At 41.3% G+C, this 20508-nt stretch overlaps 1 protein-coding gene across 7 annotated transcripts in view; it reads right to left on the reverse strand.

The window, feature by feature from the left end:
* Positions 1 to 20508, reverse strand: part of frmd4bb (FERM domain containing 4Bb) — a 377863-nt gene that overhangs the window by 77764 nt on the left and 279591 nt on the right. For 6 of the 7 annotated variants that reach the window (XM_087994437.1, XM_087994436.1, XM_043708328.2 and 3 more), the window contains 2 exons: positions 8602 to 8685; positions 3776 to 3841 (listed from right to left, as the gene is read on the reverse strand). In XM_087994437.1, the coding sequence (XP_087850563.1) occupies positions 3776 to 3841; positions 8602 to 8685 (150 nt within the window). The remainder of the gene's footprint in view (positions 1 to 3775; positions 3842 to 8601; positions 8686 to 20508) is intronic. The other variant, XM_087994435.1, reaches the window with a different exon arrangement.

A 20508-nucleotide genomic window follows, 5' to 3' on the forward strand; every position in this document is an offset into this window, starting at 1 on the left:
TTTCATAAGATTTTTATTGACAGACTTTTGCTTGATGCAGTTGGATAGCCGTATCATACACTGGGCACTTGCTGCTGAAGAGAGTATTTTAATGTGCCCTGACCAGTATAGTGTGTAGTGCCCTGCCACTGGTGCTCCTCTGGGGGCTATGTGTTTGATATGCTGGTCCACACAAACTTGGTATTTTTCCAGTATCAGTGCACGGTTGAGATTTTTTTTCACAAGTGCAGTCTGTCAGTCATTTTGGATTTCCTCAGTTTATACTGGAGCTGTGTGCTTGACAGCCTTCTTTTTTTCTTGGCTGGCTGAGCTGAGCCTGGACAGCCTGATGACCTGACCATTTTATTCGAGCTCTTTGCTACGATCATTAAATTAGTCCCTGTTCTTCTTCATGCTGGGCCCAACAACCTCATGGAAAAGAGCCAACACTGAAGCTGAGTCTTTCCAGCGTTTTCCTTGAGTGGAATTAACAGAGATCAGAGTGCTACAGTCTGGTCTGTAAAGTTATTTGATGCCTCTCTCAAAGAGGTTGGCATTTCGCTGCCTCATATCTAGGCTGAATTCTCAGGCTCAGGCTTGAAGTGAACATTTAGCTTTGAATGAAAGAGCTGGTAGTCTATATGACAGTCAGCACTGGGTGTGATCTTTAAGTCACACTTGTGCATCAAGATGTAGTCCAGCTGGTGCCAGTGTGTAGAGAAGGGATGCATCCGCATCTGTGTTGGAAAGATAGGCTGATTATATGTAGTTGATTTTCTGCATAGAGACTTCAAAGAGTAGATACAGGTTTTTATGGTGCTTTCCAACTCTATTAGATGCTGAGCACATTCTATCACGCCAGTTCAGCCAATTCTAGCATTGAAATCAAGTACAATAATTTTGTCCTTTACAAGGTAATTTGAATGAGTTCAGGGAGATCTATGCACAAATTATGTTTGTCAGCTGGGTTAGTTTTCAGGGTTGGAGTTGCTTATGGGTGTTGAAAACAAATTGCAGAGACATATCATATGGGGCTATGGCAAATTGGCAGAGTGTTTAGTGGCAAGAATCTTTTCCAACCTACAGTATAGATTAAACCCCAGCTTGCGAGATAATTCATGGTATTGACTATTGCTTTGCAAACTCAAATAGCAAAAAAGTTCTTCTGTTTGCTCAATATCATCAAATCCAGTGACTTTATTCTTCAGTAAATATCTTAGATTTTAAGTTTTGTCTACTTTAATCAAACTGTTACCAGTCCCTTACTAGATCTTAAGACATGGTGACACGTTTTTCCATTGAAATTGCAACATCAATAAGATTTGATTTTGTAAACAATTATGTTGTTATCAGAAGAATTAATCAAAAGGCTTGGCTTTTCCTTGATTAAGCTCATTAAATACTTAAAAGTGAATGTATTAAAACTGAATCATCCAATTTGTAGTTAAAATAGAAATGAAGATGCCAGCCACAATTTTAGCTAGATTACAAGGTTGGCTGCAGTATACTCATTGAACCATTGTATCATTTTACTGGCAGGCATAAAGTGCAATTCTATCAAATAGTGTAATTCCACATAGACTGTTTACAGTTTGAGTCAGGATGACATTGCCTCATTGTAATTCTCCACATGGTATATTTCAAAGGGTTTCCACTCAGATTGCCTGCTAAAAAGTCAATAAAACAGTGAACAGAATGCAGGTTTCAATTTGTTGCACAAGTTACTTACACCAGTCAAGCAGTGAGAAATTTTATCCTGAAATCTGTTTGCAAGGAGGTCAAACTGCATAGTGTTTTTTGTCAGCGACATACAATAATTATCAGCACAAAAATAAATTCAGCAAAGTCTGCCAAAGCAAAGCGACCACTGAACTGCAAAAATCTTGATTAGTCTGGTCCAGCTACTTCAGAATCAAGAATCTGTGGCCCACATAAAACTTCCGTTTTAAGTGATGTTGATGCAGATTTTAAATAGCTGTCCACTCAATTACTTAAGAACAGTGTAGGACCAGACTGACAGCACTTGAAACCTGGCTCGTCTTTCAATGCAACAACGACCGATTTTCTGCCTTAATTCCACTTCCCATCTGCTCCCCACATCCCCCAATCCCCGACACCGAAAATGTATACCTCAGGTCTTAAAAACACAATGATGGAGCAACCCAGACCTCCAGGCAGCTATAAACAATTCTAAATACTTAACCTTCAGTGTGAAGAAATTTCCCTTTATCCTATACCTAGACCTAGACCACAGACCCTGCCAGAGAAATCAATCTTTCAGTCTTTGTGCTACCAACACTTCAGAATATTGAATCTTTCAATGAAATGGCATCTTATTCTTCTATAACCCAATATTGGCCCAATTTACTCAACCTCTCATTAAAAAGGACAAGGCTGTTAAAATAGGGACAAAATTTAACAATCGTGTGTAGTGCCAACAATGGCAGTACGTCTTTCTTTAAATACAGAGGCCAAAACTGCACATGGTACTTCAGGTAGAGTCTCAATGACTTATACAATTGCAGTAAGACTTGCTTGTCTTGCACTCCAATGCCATTGCAATAGTGGCCAACATGCCACTTGCTTTCTAAGTTGGTTGCCATTCCTGTACGATAACTTGTGTTGCGTGTGTCAATCTGCCCAAGCTCCTCTGAGCATTAATAAATTTCACACCTTAGGAAAAATATCTTGCCTTCCATTCTTGCAATCAAAGTGAATAATTGCACACCTCCCCACATTATAATCCATTTCTCACTTTGCTACCCACTCACTTAACCTGCCTCTATCCCATTGCTACCTCTTTGCATCATCCTGACAGCTCACAACCCCACATAGCTTGATAAGGTCAGCAAATAAAGCAACATTGCCCAACCTCATTGTCCACAGCTGAGGCCTTAGCACTGAAGATTGCAAAGCCACACCAGATACACAGACTTTTATCTTAACCATACCATTTTTATCCTTACTCACTGTTCTCTCTCTCTCTCTCTCTCTCTCTCTCCCTCCCCATTAACCAATTCTCTATTTAGAGTACTATATTTCACATAATTTAGAGTGTCTTAGCCTTATGTGTGATGGCTCATTTAATGCCGTTTGGAAACCCAAGAAAACCACCATCTGCTAGCTTTCATTCATCTACCTTATTAGTTGCAGGCACAAAAAAACCTCAAATATATGAAACATGATTTTAATTTCATAGCATAATGTTGACTTTATATGACCATAATGTTACTTTAAGTGCACTATTAAGATGCCCTTTATAATATTCCAGCACTTCCCTAACAACTCATGACAGGCTAACTGGCAGATAATTATCTGTTTATTTCTTCCCCCTCCCTCCCCCACTCCCACCACTTTGCGTTCTCCATGGTGGAGGAACAATTGCTGACTTGTAATCTGCTGGTAGTTCACGAGAATCTAGGGAATCTTAGAAAATAATCAGCAGCCAGCTCTTTCAGGACCAAAAATGTGGCCATTATATTCTGAGGATTTAAAAGTTATTTGCCAAATATGAATTTTTCCAATAAACGTTCTGTGCTGATATTAAGTTCCTCACTCTTAGTAGTCCAGTAGTTAACTTCTATTTCTCATATCCAATGTGTGTCTTCTAGTGTGTAGACAGGCAAAATATTAGTTGTTGAAAGTATATAGTATATGTACAGATGCTGCTAGACCTGCTGAATTTCTCCAACACTTTCTTGTGAGCCTTGCTGATGTGCCAACTTATCAAGTTAATTATGCTTTGTTCCCCACGTTTGCATCCGGCCTATGAACTGAGCAACATTTACGTACTTACTTGACAATTGCTTGTCCTCTGCTGCGACCTTTAAGTTTTTTGTAATGGTTAATCACTCGATCTTCACTGTAAGCACAAACATTACAATTTAGCCCAGACGTAAAAGCAAACTTCGTCAACATAGTCTGCTCAGCCATGGAACCATTGCAGTTTGTCTAATTTGCTTATTTAATGAGCGCAATTCATTGGTTGTATCCAACAAGAAAGTGCCTCATCTGCACAGCCACGCAGAAAATTATGTCTACTCTAGTGCCATGAATTTAAATGGGCTTGGTTGGGTCTTTGAATCTTAACTGAGCTGAAAAATGTGTTGCTGGAAAAGCGCAGCAGTCAGGCAGCATCCAAGGAACAGGAGAATCGACGTTTCGGGCATAAGCCCTTCTTCAGGAATGAGGAAAGTGCGTCCAGCAGGCTAAGATAAAAGGTAGGGAGGAGGGACTTGGGGGAGGGGCTTTGGAAATGCAATAGGTGGAGGGAGGTCAAGGTGAGGGTGATAGGCCGGAGTGGGGTGGGGGCGGAGAGGTCAGGAAGATGATTGCAGGTTAGGAAGGCAGTGCTGAGTTCGAGGGATTTGACTGAGACAAGGTGGGGGGAGGGGAAATGAGGAAACTGGAGAAATCTGAGTTCATCCCTTGTGGTTGGAGGGTTCCCAGGCAGAAGATGAGGCACTCTTCCTCCAACCGTCGTGTTGCCATGGTCTGGCGATGGAGGAGTCCAAGGACCTGCATGTCCTTGGTGGAGTGGGAGGGGGAGTTAAAGTGTTGGGCTACAGGGTGGTTGGGTTGGTTGGTCCGGGTGTCCCAGAGGTGTTCTCTGAAACGTTCCGCAAGTAGGCGGCCTGTCTCCCCAATATAGAGGAGGCCACATCGGGTGCAGAGGATGCAATAGATGATGTGTGTGGAGGTGCAGGTAAATTTGTGACGGATATGGAAGTGTCCCTTGGGGCCTTGGAGGGAAGTAAGGGGGGAGGTGTGGGCGCAAGTTTTGCATTTCTTGCAGTTGCAGGGGAAGGTGCCGGGAGTGGAGGTTGGGTTGGTGGAGGGTGTGGACCAGACGAGACTGACTGAACTGGTCCTCACCCTGAACAACTTCTCTTTCCAATCCTCCCACTTCCTCCAAACCAAAGGAGTAGCCATGGGCACCCGCATGGGCCCCAGCTATGCCTGCCTCTTCGTAAAATATGTGGAACAGTCCATCTTCCGCAGCTACACTGGCACCACCCCCCACCTTTTTCTCCGCTACATCGATGACTGTATCGGCACTGCCTCGTGCTCCCACGAGGAGGTTGAACAGTTCATCCACTTTACCAACCCCTTCCACCCCGCCCTCAAATTCACCTAGACCATCTCAGACTCCTCCCTCCCCTTCCTAGACCTCTCCATTTCTATCTCGGGTGACCGAATCGACACAGACATCTACTATCAACCGACCGACTCCCACAGCTACCTAGACTACACCTCCTCCCACCCTGCCCCCTGTAAAAACGCCATCCCATATTCCCAATTCTTTCATCTCCGCTGCATCTGCTCCCAGGAGGACCAGTTCCAAAACCGTACAGCCCTGATGGCCTCCTTCTTCAAGGACCACAATTTCCCGCCAGACGTAGTCAACGATGCCCTACACCGCATCTCTTCCACTTCCCGCTCCTGCGCCCTTGAGCCCCACCCTTCCACCCGCCACCAGGACAGAACCCCACTGGTCCTCACCTACCACCCCACCAACCTCCATGTACAAAGTATCATCCGCCGTCATTTCCGCCACCTCCAAACGGACCCCACCACCAGGGATATATTTCCCTCCCCTCCCCTATCAGCGTTCCGAAAAGACCACTCCCTCCGTGACTCCCTCGTCAGGTCCACACCCCCCACCAACCCAACCTCCATTCCCGGCACCTTTCCCTTCAACCGCAAGAAATGCAAAACTTGCGCCCACACCTCCCCCCTTACTTCCCTCCAAGGCCCCAAGGCATCCTTCCATATCCGCCACAAATTCACCTGCACCTCCACTCACATCATCTATTGCATCTGCTGCACCCGATGTGGCCTCCTCTATATTGGGGAGACAGGCCACCTACTTGCGGAACGTTTCAGAGAACACCTCTGGGACACCCGGACCAACCAACCCAACCACCCCGTAGCCCAACACTTTAATTCCCCCTCCCACTCCACCAAGGACATGCAAGTCCTTGGACTCCTCCATCGCCAGACCATGGCAACACGACGGTTGGAGGAAGAGCGCCTCATCTTTGCCTGGGAACCCTCCAACCACAAGGGATGAACTCCGATTTCTCCAGTTTCCTCATTTCCCCTCCCCCCACCTTGTCTCAGTCAAATCCCTCGAACTCAGCACCGCCTTCCTAACCTGCAATCATCTTCCTGACCTCTCCGCTCCCACCCCACTCCAACCTATCACCCTCACCTTGACCTCCCTCCACCTATCGCATTTCCAAAGCCCCTCTCCCGAGTCCCTCCTCCCTACCTTTTATCTTAGCATGCTGGACTCACTTTCCTCATTCCTGAAGAAGGGCTTATGCCCGAAACGTCGATTCTCCTGTTCCTTGGATGCTGCCTGACCTGCTGCACTTTTCCAGCAACACATTTTCAGCTCTGATCTCCAGCATCTACAGCCCTCACTTTCTCTCTTTGAATCTTAAACCATCCCAAAAGATTTTTTTCTTACATATAAACATGTACCTTTTTTTCTGGTTGTCATTGCAGTGTAACACTCAAGTTGCTCAATTACATTTACAGGAAACCGTTAACATACAAAAAAGGTGCAACTTAGGTACACAAATTAATAGGAAGAGTTTTGTACAACTCATCCATTGCAGATTTGATGACTGGAAGCCACAAAACTCTAATGCAAATGTATCAGATGGTTCTTTATCATAGTCACAGAGCAACACAGGTGTTTTCAGCTGCTATCTTGCACAAGGCCATAAGAAATAAATCTCACCATTTATAAATGACTGTGAAAGGAGGTCTTCAACATCTGGCTTACTACTTCAGCCCATTTCAAATTAAAAATGGGCTATACATTTGCAAATTAAACAGAATACAGAGAGATCTATTGAAGATTGCTGGACAGCACCTGGCCCATTTTGCAGAACTGCTCAGGAATCACTTCAGACTGGATCACAATCACTTCAGCAGGGAGACACTGTCCAATGCTCGGGCACTGATATTTAACCCAACCCACCCAAGTCATAGTTTATACCCAGTTAAGCCAATGCACCATACTCACACTACAGGACATATTTTGTGAGAACCATTTAGGTCATAGCCATGTTAAACAAAGAAAGACACGTGCATGGCACCTTTCATTATCCAAGGCTTTCCCAAAACACTAAAACTAATGAAGTCCTTTTGACGTATAGTCACTATTGTGATGAAGGGAGACTTTAAGATTTAAACTAACAGAAAAAGAATTTTAATTGGAAAACTTTCATTGAATGAATGGTCACATTAACAGTAGTGAATTTGCACAGTGTGCACTGGAATATTAGACTCTCTGTCACCAATACTGCAGATGAGCTCTTCATTGCAGCAATCAATAACTTACCCTATTCACCAAAACAAAGAATTACCATTAGTAGGGAAGCCAACTTATGCAGGTACAAGTGTTTGTATATTAGACATTGACAAGTGAGCTTGCCATTCAGCTCTTCCCAATGGCCGAGGAGGTAAAGGTAGGCGTGGGCTATGCTTCGTTTGATTCAGGTCCATGTATAAAGAGAAAACTATAAAGAGGTGCAATTTGTAATCTGCTGATTGTGGTGCACTGGTGATATTTCTGGGTCTGGAGCTCTGGGTTCAAGTTCCACCTGCTCCAGAAGTGTATCAACATTTTTGAACAGGTCGATTAGAAAATGGATAGCCACAGCAGCAGTTTAGGTTGATCATTGCCTTTGTTAGTAGAGGTGCAGGGGTAGACAGTAATTCAACAAAACCAGGATTCACGCTTCTCACTGTTATCCAAATGACCGTTTGCTGCAATTGGGTGTACACAAATCAAGAGGACACAATATCATCTTCTACCGGGATGCTATCGATTGATGTTTAATAGCAACTACACTGGTCAGCAGGTGTAAGGGGGAAAATAGACATGTTAAAAAAAGTAATTTCGACTTTGGCCCTGGGATGTTAATTCCAACATAATTGAGTTGATTGCTGCATTAGCAGATATTGAACGTCCTGGTGTCCAAACATTCTCCTTGACCACTGGTTGACAGGTAACCAAGTACTCCCATTGAAACCGGATCTCAAACAAAAATTCTGTAGTCCCCCATGTGCTCTACAAACTGACAACTGGCCCAACTTTCAATGGCAAACCTCTGGTTAACCGTGAACACCACTCACCCCAACTTGATAACTGACCAGAATGGTGAGGTTCGAGATTTCAAACTTGTTAAGAATTTCAATAACTCTCAACCATTTGAGGACAAGCCAGGGCAGATATGCAAACTGCACCGCAAGTGGACCAGGAGGAACAGCTCAAATTGTGACAGCAACCATCCAAGTCAGACTTGGTTGCTCAAAGATTTAATTCATGCCCCTTAAAGAACCATTCTCCTTATCATCACAACCATTTACAAGGTTAAATGAGTTGTTATCTTCAATATTAATCCACAACTAATTCGCCAGGCAACTTAATTTAAAAATAGTTAGGAGAAAGAACAATATGCTTTACCATTTACATTAGGCTATTATTGTTTTGTCGATCATTTTATCTCCAATAGCTCTGCTTAACAAGAGTGTTTGCTAACCTACAACAGAAAGTTACCTATTCCTTATCAACAGCTTCTTTGTGTTTTTAATTGTACTTACCAATATGCAAGTGATGGATGTTCCTGCAATGCCCGGGTGGGAAGAGCTGGGAGTTTCTTCAGTTCTTCTCTTGCAATTTCATCACTGAGAAATTAAGTGGAGTAATTATCAATGGAATAGGAATGTTGTACAAACATAATACCTTCTATATTGACTTACAGCAATTATCGATCAGCTAGTAATATCACATTTGAGTTGAAATTCCAGAAATTTTGTGAAGCTTATTCTGCATTGTGGCAGATGTAAAATTTGCCATGTCAAGTTAGATAAAATAATCACACAACACAGTTCACAGTGGGATAGTCAGAATACGGTTAAGGAAGGCAAGGTAACATTTGGATCTGACACTTGATCAAAAGTCTGTTACATGTCTAGGAACTTTAATATGAACATGGGTCAGAAACCAAACATAACTAATAGCTACTTTACAAACTTATTACACTAGTCATACACACTCACTTGCATTGCCACGGATCAAAATATACCAGCTCAACACAGACTGGGGACTGGAACAGAGATGTTCTTGAAGTAACACACCAGCAAACTGCGCTAATCCAGCGAGGAACTACGTTTTTACTAGCAACCATTGTTGCGCTTTTCACTTGAAAGGAATTTTGATTTTAACTGTGAAATCTGTTTCAGTTGCACAGCATATTAAGACTTGGCAGAATGAGAAACAGCAGATGGCAATGCAAAAGTTATGTTCACTTTTTTTCCAATCGCATATAAACTGCTTCATAGCATTTGAACCTGTTCCTTCTTTCCAACATCCACACCCTCCCCTCAGAGATGCTGGACTTTTGGCCCTGTGCTGACAGTGTTATGGCCAAAACTTAGCCAAAAAATGCAAATGTAATTCCATTGGCATCCATGCCCTCAATTAAAGAGTCCCAGGCAAAACCATTCAAGACAAACTCTTGCTGTTTTCATTACATTAAGTGTAACATAGGTCAACTTTTCCTCAATGTTGAGAGACATTGTGGGAAGCTTTATTACACTCACATTTATAGTTCATATCTAACATGAAATGGAAACTGTCCCACCATGAACTTCCTGAGATAGACCAAAACTCTGTGGGAATAGATCTCCCAGTTAGTCAGTCACAGAGTCATAGTCCTAGAGATGTCCAGCACAGGAACAGGCCCTTCAGTCCAACTTGTCCATGCTGACCAGATATCCTAAATAAATCTAACCCCATTTGCCAACACTTGGGCCATATACTTCTAAACGCTTCCTATTCATATACCCATCCAGATGCCTTTTTAAAATGTTGTACCAGCCTCCACCCTCTGCATGAAAACATTGTCTCTTAAATCTTTCCCCTGTCCTCTAGTTTGGGACTCCTGAACGCCAGGGAAAAGACCTTGTCTACTCACCCTATCCATGGCCCTCATGATTTTATAAATCTCTATAAAGGATCTCCCCTCAGCCTCCAATGCTCCTGGGAAAACAGCCCCAGCCTATTCAGTCTCTCTAGAGCTCAAACCCTCCAATCCAGGCAACATCCTTCTTATACCAGGTAGACCAGAATTGCATGCAGTATTCCAAATGTGGCCTAGAGAAGATAACATTGCATTAACATAACCATAGAAGTGATCTTGTATGAATGACAATGAATGGAATTTCAGGAAAGTTATGCAATGAAGAACAATATAGTCATTAATTTATTTTTGTATTAAATCTTAGAAACAACCAGTTGCAATAGACAAATACTTATGTTCTGAAAGAAATCCTTTAATTATCTATTTAATGAAAAGATTTAAATTGTTTCGCATAATTTGGTAAATGCCAACATTAAAATAGGAGACTAAGGAGTATGACAATGTTGAGAACTTACTACTAGTATTGCTTAACTTAAAGCTTTACAGAAATGTGAACTTAAACAGGAAGAAATGGACTTTGTTTGTTGCTAATGGACAAGCATAATGCACCCAATTCACTATTACCAGTTATTTTTGATTTTGGGGTACATTGTGCCATGAAGCAGTATGTTTAAATTTGTTTACCCACATGCCAATGCCCTAAAAATGTAACTTGACTTCTTATCTCAGCTTTTAATGGGTGCTTCCTTCCAATGAAGCTGACAGCTGTGGCGATTTGGAGAACAGAAATGGAGAATGAAACAGATTTCTGAATAGTAGATGGATTAAGATTGGTACAACAGGAAAATGAATTACATTGTAGAATAACCTCTTTGGGGGAAAAAAATAGCCCTGTGATGTTAGTTCATGGACATTCCTTTGCACTTGGATCCTTAATATTACAGAAACTGGAAAGTTACAATACACTCCGCGTCACTAAGTACGCAGAACCGTTTTAAAGTGTACAGCTCCCTCATCACTTGAGGGGGGAGATGGAGACTCCAAGTCCTCATTAACCTTGGGGAATAGGGCTTTCTGTGGATAACAAAACCTGAAGATCTCTCTCCAATCTACTACAAAGGATTACACATTTAGACCAATGGAGGCATTAAAAAAAAGGTGCAGCCAACCTTTTGCATACATGAGTCAACAGGTAATGAATCAGATGAGAAGTGAGTACAAATATAAATAATTACAACCAAGGCACCAGACTTGACAATTAAAATGAACAGTAAAGCAAGCTAATAATTTAATAACCACAAATTGAAAGCAGACTCAATAAGAATTCAAGCTCAATTAATGGTTTTAAAATTGCTATACTGACAATGAAATGTATGAAATTCTGACAGGACTTGAGAGAGGATAGATGCAGTAAGGATGTGCCCAATAACAGAGGAATCCAGAGCAGAGATCACTGCGGTAAACCATTTACGACTGGGGTGAGGAGAACTTCCTTCCCTCAGAGTGGTGAACGTATGGAATACATTACTACAGAAAGTAGTCAAGGTTACAGCATCTTGGGATTTCCAGAAGGAGTCAGATATTGCACTGAGATCTGAAGGGATCAAATGATATAGGGAAAAATGGGAGAACGGGTCGAGTTGGATGATTAGCCATCATAACAGAAAGCAAGACAGGCTGAAGGGCTGAATAGCTTACTCCAGCCTCTTTCCAAATGATTCCATCTTCTGAAAATGGTCCAAACTTTGCATGGAATGGATGGCCTGGTAGTATAGAGTTGCTTCACACCATAGTTTGATATACAGTAGTTATCTCCACCAAGTTGACAACTGTAATGATTAGCAGCTCTTCAAACATTCCAACAGCCTCCAGAACACCACAACCATTAAAAAGCTTTTACTTTTTATGACCAATCCAACCTCCACTAAAGCTGGTGTTATCCAAGACAGATCTTTTAATCTGATATTACAGCAATTACATAATAATTGCCTGCGTTTCCATTCAGTTTCTCCTATATTCATTAAAAACCCATGCCTTCAAACCACATGCCATCTTTGCATACAGATTACGCTATATATTCATTTAGAAAGGAAGCATTTCTAAAGGCGTCTATGAAATGCAAGAAAACAATTTTGTAAAGTTATGGATAATTTGAACGTGGTTGGATTTATTCTGCATTTAAAAGTACTCTCAGAAGTGAAGTGATTTCCTGTATAGTTTATTTTGAAAGATCATGGATCCGTATAAACACTGTAGAGCATGGAGGCTAAGCATTGAGATGTGATCGCCTGTAAATAATGGACACAAAAAGCTAAATATTCTGTCTTTAGCTCTTGCATAACTATGGAAAAAATAGCCAACTTGTGCAAGAACTTGATGGCATTGTGGTTACTATATTTTCCATTAAAAGAAATTGCATTTACATCTGAACTTTTCACACCCTTAAAATGTCACAAAATGCATCATAAGTGCCTTTTAACGTGCAGTCATTTTTACAAAGCAAATGTGACAGCTGTGAATTTGCACAAACAAAGAAGCTGAGGACCAGATAACTACTTCAGTGGGTGTTGATTGAGGGAATGCTGCTGGTCATGAGAAGTTGCACATTTGGAATGGAGATTCTACTTTTTCCTTAAAGAGATACCAGACCATGTTTTGACCATAGCATGACCTGTTAAAATCTATTCACATTTGTAAGGGTGAGGAGCAGAAGGCTACTCTCTTACAAACAAAATTTCATCCAGGCATAACAAATGTGAATGTGTTGAAGCACACTCACAAAGGAGTGTGCCTTAACTTGAATGAAGTTTACTTCAATAGATAAATGTAATCACTTTCATCCCAAATCTTGTTCATCTTTACGAATGTGACATTAATTGAACGATGCATCATTTCATTGGATCAATCGTAAATTGTCAGGAAGTCTGCAGCAAATTAGGTGCAAGCAAATCTATGAATAGAAAGCTTACGCAGTGGTTATTTGAATTGCAGGTTTGAATGCATATTACACGGTTGCAGGATTAACTGGTGATCTCACCTTTTAAATGTAAACTACCACAAACCTTAAAAATCAAAACAAAAACCTTGGAGATGATAAAACTTTTCCCATGCATCTCAATATTTGCTGCTGTGGAAGTATTAAGAGTGCATTAATTTGTGTTCTTGTCGAACTGACAAACTTAGAAAGGTCTCACATACCATCAAGAATTCTATTGACGAGCGTTAGTAGAACAGATGAAATGAAATAGAACGTACGGCAGAAATAAAACAATGTTGAAATATTCTTTGTATGCTAAAGAACAGAATGTGTATTTACAATATCATTTTTCTTTCAGAAATTAAAACTGCATTTGTTACTTATCTTGTGGATAGATAGTCATAGGAAGTTTCTCTATGTTGTAGGGTGGAACAATGTGGAACCTCAATTCAATTTGGGTTCTCAAATTGGGCTGCAAGTGGTTAGCACTGCTGCCTCTCAGCGCTCAGGACCCAGGTTCAATTCCAGCCTTAGGCGACTGTTTGGGTGGAGTCTGCACATTCTTCATGTGTCTGTGTGGGTTTTCTCCTGCTGCTCCAGTTTCCTCCCACGGTCCAAACGATGTGCAGGTTAGGTGGATTGGTCATGCTAAAATTGCCCATCGGTGCTCAGGGATGTGTTGGTTAGGTGCATTAGTCAGGGGAAATGTAATGTAGAATAATAGGTTAGGGGAATGGATCTGGGTGGGTGACTCTTCAGAGGGTCAGCATGGGCCTGTTGGGCCAAATGGCCTGTTTCCACACTGTTGGGATTCTATGAAAGTGCGACCAAGGGTTGGATTTAAATTCAACTGCTTCTAGTTGTGTTGCCCAGGATTCAGAATACTTGGCAGACTGAAGAGAGGTGCTGGCTCAAGAGAGGATTTTTTTTAATTTTACAACAATCCTTCTTGGCCAGGGAAGCATGGGGTGCTCATCCAATCCCTCCACGAAACCTTCAACTTCCGAGCTATTGCTCACAGCCTTTCTTCCTCTCTCTCTCTATAGTACCTGACCATCACCTGTCTCCAGTTTCTCCTGTGCACTTAGTGATAGGCAAATTGTGATAGTGGAGCCAGTGTCAGCCACTTCCTGCCAGCGTTTTTTGTTTAAAACTGCAGCCAGTGTCCCCATTCCTCCCCTAAAATCCTTTAATCTGCAGTCTGCCTTGTGATTAGTCTGCCAATTGTTAGGTTTGCCCGATGCTACCATATAGCCCCACTATAATTATGTTTCCCAACGTAACACTACAAAAGCTACAATTTCAACATGATAGAACAATACAAAGGAATGCTCCACAGCATTAATTTGCCCTTTGTGTAATCAGGAAATGAAAGCTTTGAAACGTTGCCAACGTTTACTTAAATTTCTACATATTCAGACAGCAGGTCAAGCATGAAGGAGACATCCCTGTCTTGACTGAAAAAGCTTTGCTGGATTTGTATGAATGCTGTTTTCTGATATTTTTTCAAGCCTAATTCACAGAATAATAACAGGAAGGGGAAGAGAATAAACATTTAGAGTCAGATGTTCAACACAGAAACAGACCCTTCAGTCCAAATCGTTCCAATTCACCAGCATTTGGCCCATGTCCCTCTAAACCCTTCCTATTCATACATCCATTCAAATGCCTTTTAAACATGGTAATTGCACCAGCCTCCACCACCTCCTCTGGCAGCTTGTTCCATGAAAAATGTTGTCCCTCAGATCCCTTTTAAAAAATCTTTTCCCTTTCACCTTAAACACCCATGTCCTCTAACTTTGAACTCTCCTACTCTGGGGGGGGGAAAAAAAACGACCTGTCGATTCACCTTCTCCACGCTCATGATTTTATTAACCTCTAAATGTCATCCATTAGCCTCCTACAAGTCTAGGGAAAATAGCCCCAGCCTATTCAGCTTCTCCCTCTAGTTCCAATGCTGACAACATCCTCATAAATCTCTTCTGAACTCTTTCAAGTATCATAACATCCTTCCTATAGCAGGGAGACCAGAATCACACGCAGTATTCCAAAAAGTGTTTCCACGGTTGCTTAAAAGTAAACGGAGATGAAGTGAAAAGCCACATTGCTCCTAATGTTGGTAGCACTATCAATATTCCTCTCTCGTTATAAGTAGAATGTTTTAGGTCAACAACATTAAACTTCCTTGACGATGACACATTTATGCAATGGCACAACATCTGCCATTTCTGTTTGCCAGGGAAGAAGAGCATTTGTTGCATTATCAACAAAACCACATATGGCTGGTGAGATTTAGATATTTTACCATAAAATGACCTCCTAGTGCTATTGCTCATTGTAGATATGCAAGACCGTATACATCTCCCTTGTGTCAGGAACAAAATGGCAATATTACCAGTGGGTACCAGACAACATGCTTAAGAGGACAATTAAACTTGCTCACCACATTATTGGCACAAAAAGACCTTCAAACAGGCATTGGTGCTGTGGTCAAGAATTTAAACTCTTGCTGTAGTTGAAAGTCCTATGAAATACACCAGAGAATTCTACAGCATCAGAATTTAAATAACTCGAACAGAATGTTACATTTTTGTCAAGTGATTTTTGTTTGTGGCCGTCTTCCTCATGAATAGAAGCCCACTCTGCTCCAAACCTTTTGCTCTCACATTTGCATTGCAGCGATATTAGTTTTGACTTTTGCAACACTAGAATGTGGTTAGGTATTAATTGCAACTGATGAATTGAAATATTTGAACCATTTTACTAAGAAGGTAAAGTTGAAAACAGATCAAATCCATTTACATCATGGCTTTGACACCGTTACTTCGGTTGATTTTATCAGAATACAATGCATGCAATGACTCCTCAACTCGTCACAAATTCCAACCTAGTATTTAGTTCTGACAGCATGGTTGCAGAGGCACTTAAAATGACAGGCTGCTGAGATTGCCAGAAAAACAAAACAAAGGCAGGTCAGAAGGTTCTAAAAACTGAAATAGCTGGAAAAGCTCGGCAGGTCTAGCAGCATCTGTCGAGAGAAAGCAGAGGTAACATTTTGGGTCCAGTGACCCTTCCTCAAAAGGCCACTTCCATTTGTTTAACTGGATCAGAATAGAGAAGACAGAACAAGAGAACAGCAGGTGGGCTTAATTACAATTTTCTGGTTAAACTAAGGAGCAAATTAAATACTAGTTTGAGGATAGCCCTGATCAGGCTATATCATCTTGAAGACTGGTGGGGTTTAAGAAATTTCTATGGTTTCAATTTATCTGGGTGTTTGCTGAAAGAGGTTTTGAGTTATAGTTTTGACTTTAGATAGTTTGTCACTCAAGAGAAGTTGGCCAAAATAAATGAATGCTCAACAGACCTGTGAGGGAGCAGCACTCTGTAAGCTAGTACTTCCAAATAAACCTGTTGGACTATAAACTTGGTGTTGAGATTTTTAACTTTGTCCACCCCAATCCAACACTGGCACCTCCACACACTTGGTGATTATAATGAGACATCATCATTGACCTTGGGGGGAGGCAGGTTAGCCTTAATCTCAGTTTGAATCTTGTGAGGACCAAAGGCTGTCCAGTCTGAAGTCAGCAAGAGAAGCTAGCAGCCTCAAAATGTCTTGGTGTAAAGTAGAATAACCAGAGTTGATGAGAAACTTTGGAGAAGAAAACAGAACAAGGCACTGAGGTCTCCACGGTAAAGAGAAGGCAAACAAAGTTTACTTTTGAGAACTGCTGGAGCTAAGAATTCTCCTCCAGGGGCTGTGACATAATTATGAATGATCCCGAGAGAAATAAGCAACTAAGACCATGTGTTCAAGAGAATTTTTTGTTTGGGGGATGGGGCAGGAATGTTTTAAGACGTAAACCAGAGTGTACAACAGAGTACAACTCTCGGTGGTAGAGGATGAACCACGAGAGTGTGTCTTAATAAGAGATAGTCGCTTGTCTTAACAAGATGATAGGGGTTCAGGTACATAATTCTTTGAAGTTTGAGTCACATATAGATAGGGCGGTTAAGGTGGTATTTAACATGCTTGTCTTCATTGCTCAGTCATTTATGCATAAGAGTTGAGAAGTCATGTTGAGGCCCCTTCTGGGGTACTGTGAACAGTTATGGTTGTCTTGTGATAGGAAGGATATTATTAAGCTGGAGTGGGTTAAGAAGAGATTTACTATGATTTTGCCAGGCATGCAGGTTTTGAGCTAAAAGGGGAGACTGGGACTTCTTTCATTGGAGAGTAGGAGATTGAGGGGTGACTTTATAGAGACTTATAAAATCATGATAGGTATAGATCAAGTGAATTACAGGTGTCTTTCCTCTAGGATGGGAGAGTTCAAGACTGGGGGCATACTTTTAAGGTGAGAAGGGAAAGATTTGAGAGAGAGAGATGATAGGCAAGTTGTTTTTAAACACAGTGGTTTGTGTGTGGAATGAACTTCCAAAGAAAATGGTGGATGCAGGTACAGTTACAACATTTAATAGACACTTAGATAAGTACACAAAATATGTTTGGAAGGATACAGGCCAAGCACAGGCAGGTGGGACTAGTTTAGGTGGGAACATGTTCGACACAGACTGGTTGGACCAAAGAGTCTGTTTCTACACTGTATGACTATGTCTATGCCTATGTAGTTAATTGCATGATAGCAATTGGTACAAGTTACATAATCACTAAGACTATGTCCAACTGGTGAATCAGGAGACAATGAAGGCAATCTTGCCCCATCAGGATCTGGAGTTAGACACCTCATGTCGTAAAATGATTTGTCAAAATATTTAAATACAGAGCCCATTTTCACATTGAGCTTGTAACTGATGGCTACATGCCTCTTAAAAGAAGAAAAAACAATGATCAAACTCAAATGGTGGATGGGAATTGCACCTAGTTCTGCTCTCATCCATCGTGTAAAAAGATAGTGCATGTACGTTGTGTTGACATTGGTGTCTGAAACATACAATCCAAGTGGGATGGAAATGGAGGCAATTAGGAAATCAATCAGAAATTAGACAGATACTGAAGGGAAATAAACCTGTTAAGCCAAGGAGGTAGACAGTAATGCAATGGGACTGATAGAATGACCTTACAAAGTGCTGGCATAGATTTGAAGAGACAAAAGGCATATTTCAGTGTCATAATAACTATGACAATTATATTTTAAAATATGCGGCACAGTGGCTCAATAATTAGCACTGCTGCCTCAAAGCACCAGGGATCCAAATTCGATTCCAGGTCTTAGGCGACTATGTGGGGTTTGCACATTTTCCTCGTGTCTACCTGGGTTTTGTTTGGGTGCTTTGGTGCAGGTTAGGTCGATTAGCCATGGGAAATGCAAGGTTACAGGGATTGGATAGTTGGATGGGTCTGGGTGGGAAGCTCTTCGGATGGTCAGTGTGGACTCGATGAGCCAAATACCCTGCTTCCAGGGATTCTATGGTCATTATGATTTTAGGTAGGCTAAGAGCACAGAATGACGTCCCGAGGAGGGCAACGGTTAACAGCACATGCATAAGTCTGGAACCAGGGTTAAAAATCCAGAAACCAAGAACAGATTTTCATCTGTCTTTGATGGCCCTTTGTTTAAAAAAAACAAATGGGGGTAAATCAGGAGGGGGAAGAGTCAAAGGTAAATGAACTCATCTTTCCTAAGAGACAGTATATTTTTGAAAATAGACAAATCAGTTTGTAATCTCCCCATTGTGGATTGCATGTTTGAGAAAAGTAGACCACATTCTAAATGTTTTCCCTCCCTCTTCAGCTGCAATGCCACTTCATGTTAATTTGCAAATACTCAGAAGCACTTAACAGCAAGTGTCAGTGGCCTACTTAAGTGGTATTTTGACAGTGGAGCCTGATTCTGTCCTTCAGCTAACTAACATATGCATATGTTACCAATAGGAGTCACTGGAAAGATCACCAATAGCAACCCTGTATTTTTTTTCCCTTTAACTGATTTCAAGGACTTTAAAATCAACTGTAGTCACCTCATTTCTGCTTTCTATTCACTTCACAATAACAATGCTGATAACCTTTATTCAGACAGAGTGCTGTAAATGCCACTAATCAAAAGAACTGACTACTGTGGAGGTTGGCAATCTGCAATAAGAGCAGACATTGCTAGAAATATTCAACAGGATCTCTGTATACAAAGAAATGGAACATGTATGTATGTGTGGCATGACCAATTGTACAGATCATCAAAATAACTTATGAAGTATATTTTTGAAATAAAAAAATTCAACAGGAACTAGCAGCATCTATAGAGCGATGGAGTTAATATTTCAGATCTGCAACCTTTGCTAAAAACCAGGACAAGTTACGATGCAATAGGTTTTGATCATGAGCCGGGTGGGACATTAGAAAACAGGGAAGATAACAGTTAGACTGGAGTGTCAAGTGAAATGTAAATAGGTCAAAAAAAAAAAGGATAGAATTTGGAAGACACTGCTTGGGAATGTGTTGGGTGTGGATTCCACAGGCGATTTCAAAAGAGATGAATATATATTTGAAAGTGATGAAGTTAGAGGGCTACAGAGATAGGGCTAAAAAGAGTGGGTAGCTCTTTCAGGAGCTGGTGCAGACACGATGGGTTAAATGGCCACCTTTTGTGCTGTAAAATTCTATGATATGATTCTATGCATTTAGTCATTTGTTGCTTTTTAAAGTACAACCTGTGATCCGATGTTTTTTTAAATGTGCTGGAGAAACTCACGTTTACTGGCATCTGTGGAGAGAGAGAATTGGAGTTAGCATTTCGATTCCAAAGACTCTATCAGAGCATCCATCGTTCTTTGACTTTCAGTCAGCACCAGAGGTTATGGTCTGAAACTCCGAACTTCACATTAAGTCCAAAGGCTGTAAATTGCTTGAAATCAGAAGCCACATTCCCTTCTAAGCTGCACAGAAATGAAGCTGTTGGGAATCTCTGCATGTATTAACCAGTGTTCTATTGCATGGACTTTAGAGATCCGTGAATTGGAAAATAAATTTCAGTGAACATTGGTTAATCCGAAGAGGATATGCTGTTTGCAAGCTTATGGGGAGCTTCAGTGCATTTTCTTTTGCTAATCTCTGCACCATTTTGTTTATTTCAGTAAACAGTACACCTGCTCCAAGCACATGTTTCTTGTCCCATCACCACTCCCTGTGAACACCACATTTAGCCTTCCAGTGCCAGTCTTTCACATCCAATTATCTTCCCTTCCACCTTCCCTTTATCTTGGTGTCAAACAACCTTTGCTTAAGACCTGATACAGCTCTAATTTTCTCCTTAGTTGTAACAGAAGATTCCTGATATGAAACATTAACTTGGTTTTTCTTTCCACATATCTGCTAAGCATTACCGATATTTTGTGTTTTTATTTGGGGCAATGTCACTAATTTCCTAAAGATTCTTTCCTGGTTCAGGCAGAGAGATCTATACAGGCCAGGCAGCATCAGGAGGTGGAGAGCCAAAGTTGAGTATAATCCTTCAGGACTGAAGAAGGGTTACACCCGAAATGTTGACTTCTCCAGCTTCTAATGCTGCCTGGTTTGCAGTGTTCTTCCAGTCTCCTGGTGGTCTACTTTGGATTCTAGCATCTGCAGGTTTTTTCTCTCTCAGACCT

Source organism: Chiloscyllium plagiosum, unplaced genomic scaffold (assembly GCF_037043375.1).
Source record: "Chiloscyllium plagiosum isolate Xiang-an unplaced genomic scaffold, Cpla_swu_hap1 HiC_scaffold_14, whole genome shotgun sequence".
Taxonomy (NCBI): Eukaryota; Metazoa; Chordata; class Chondrichthyes; order Orectolobiformes; family Hemiscylliidae; genus Chiloscyllium; species Chiloscyllium plagiosum.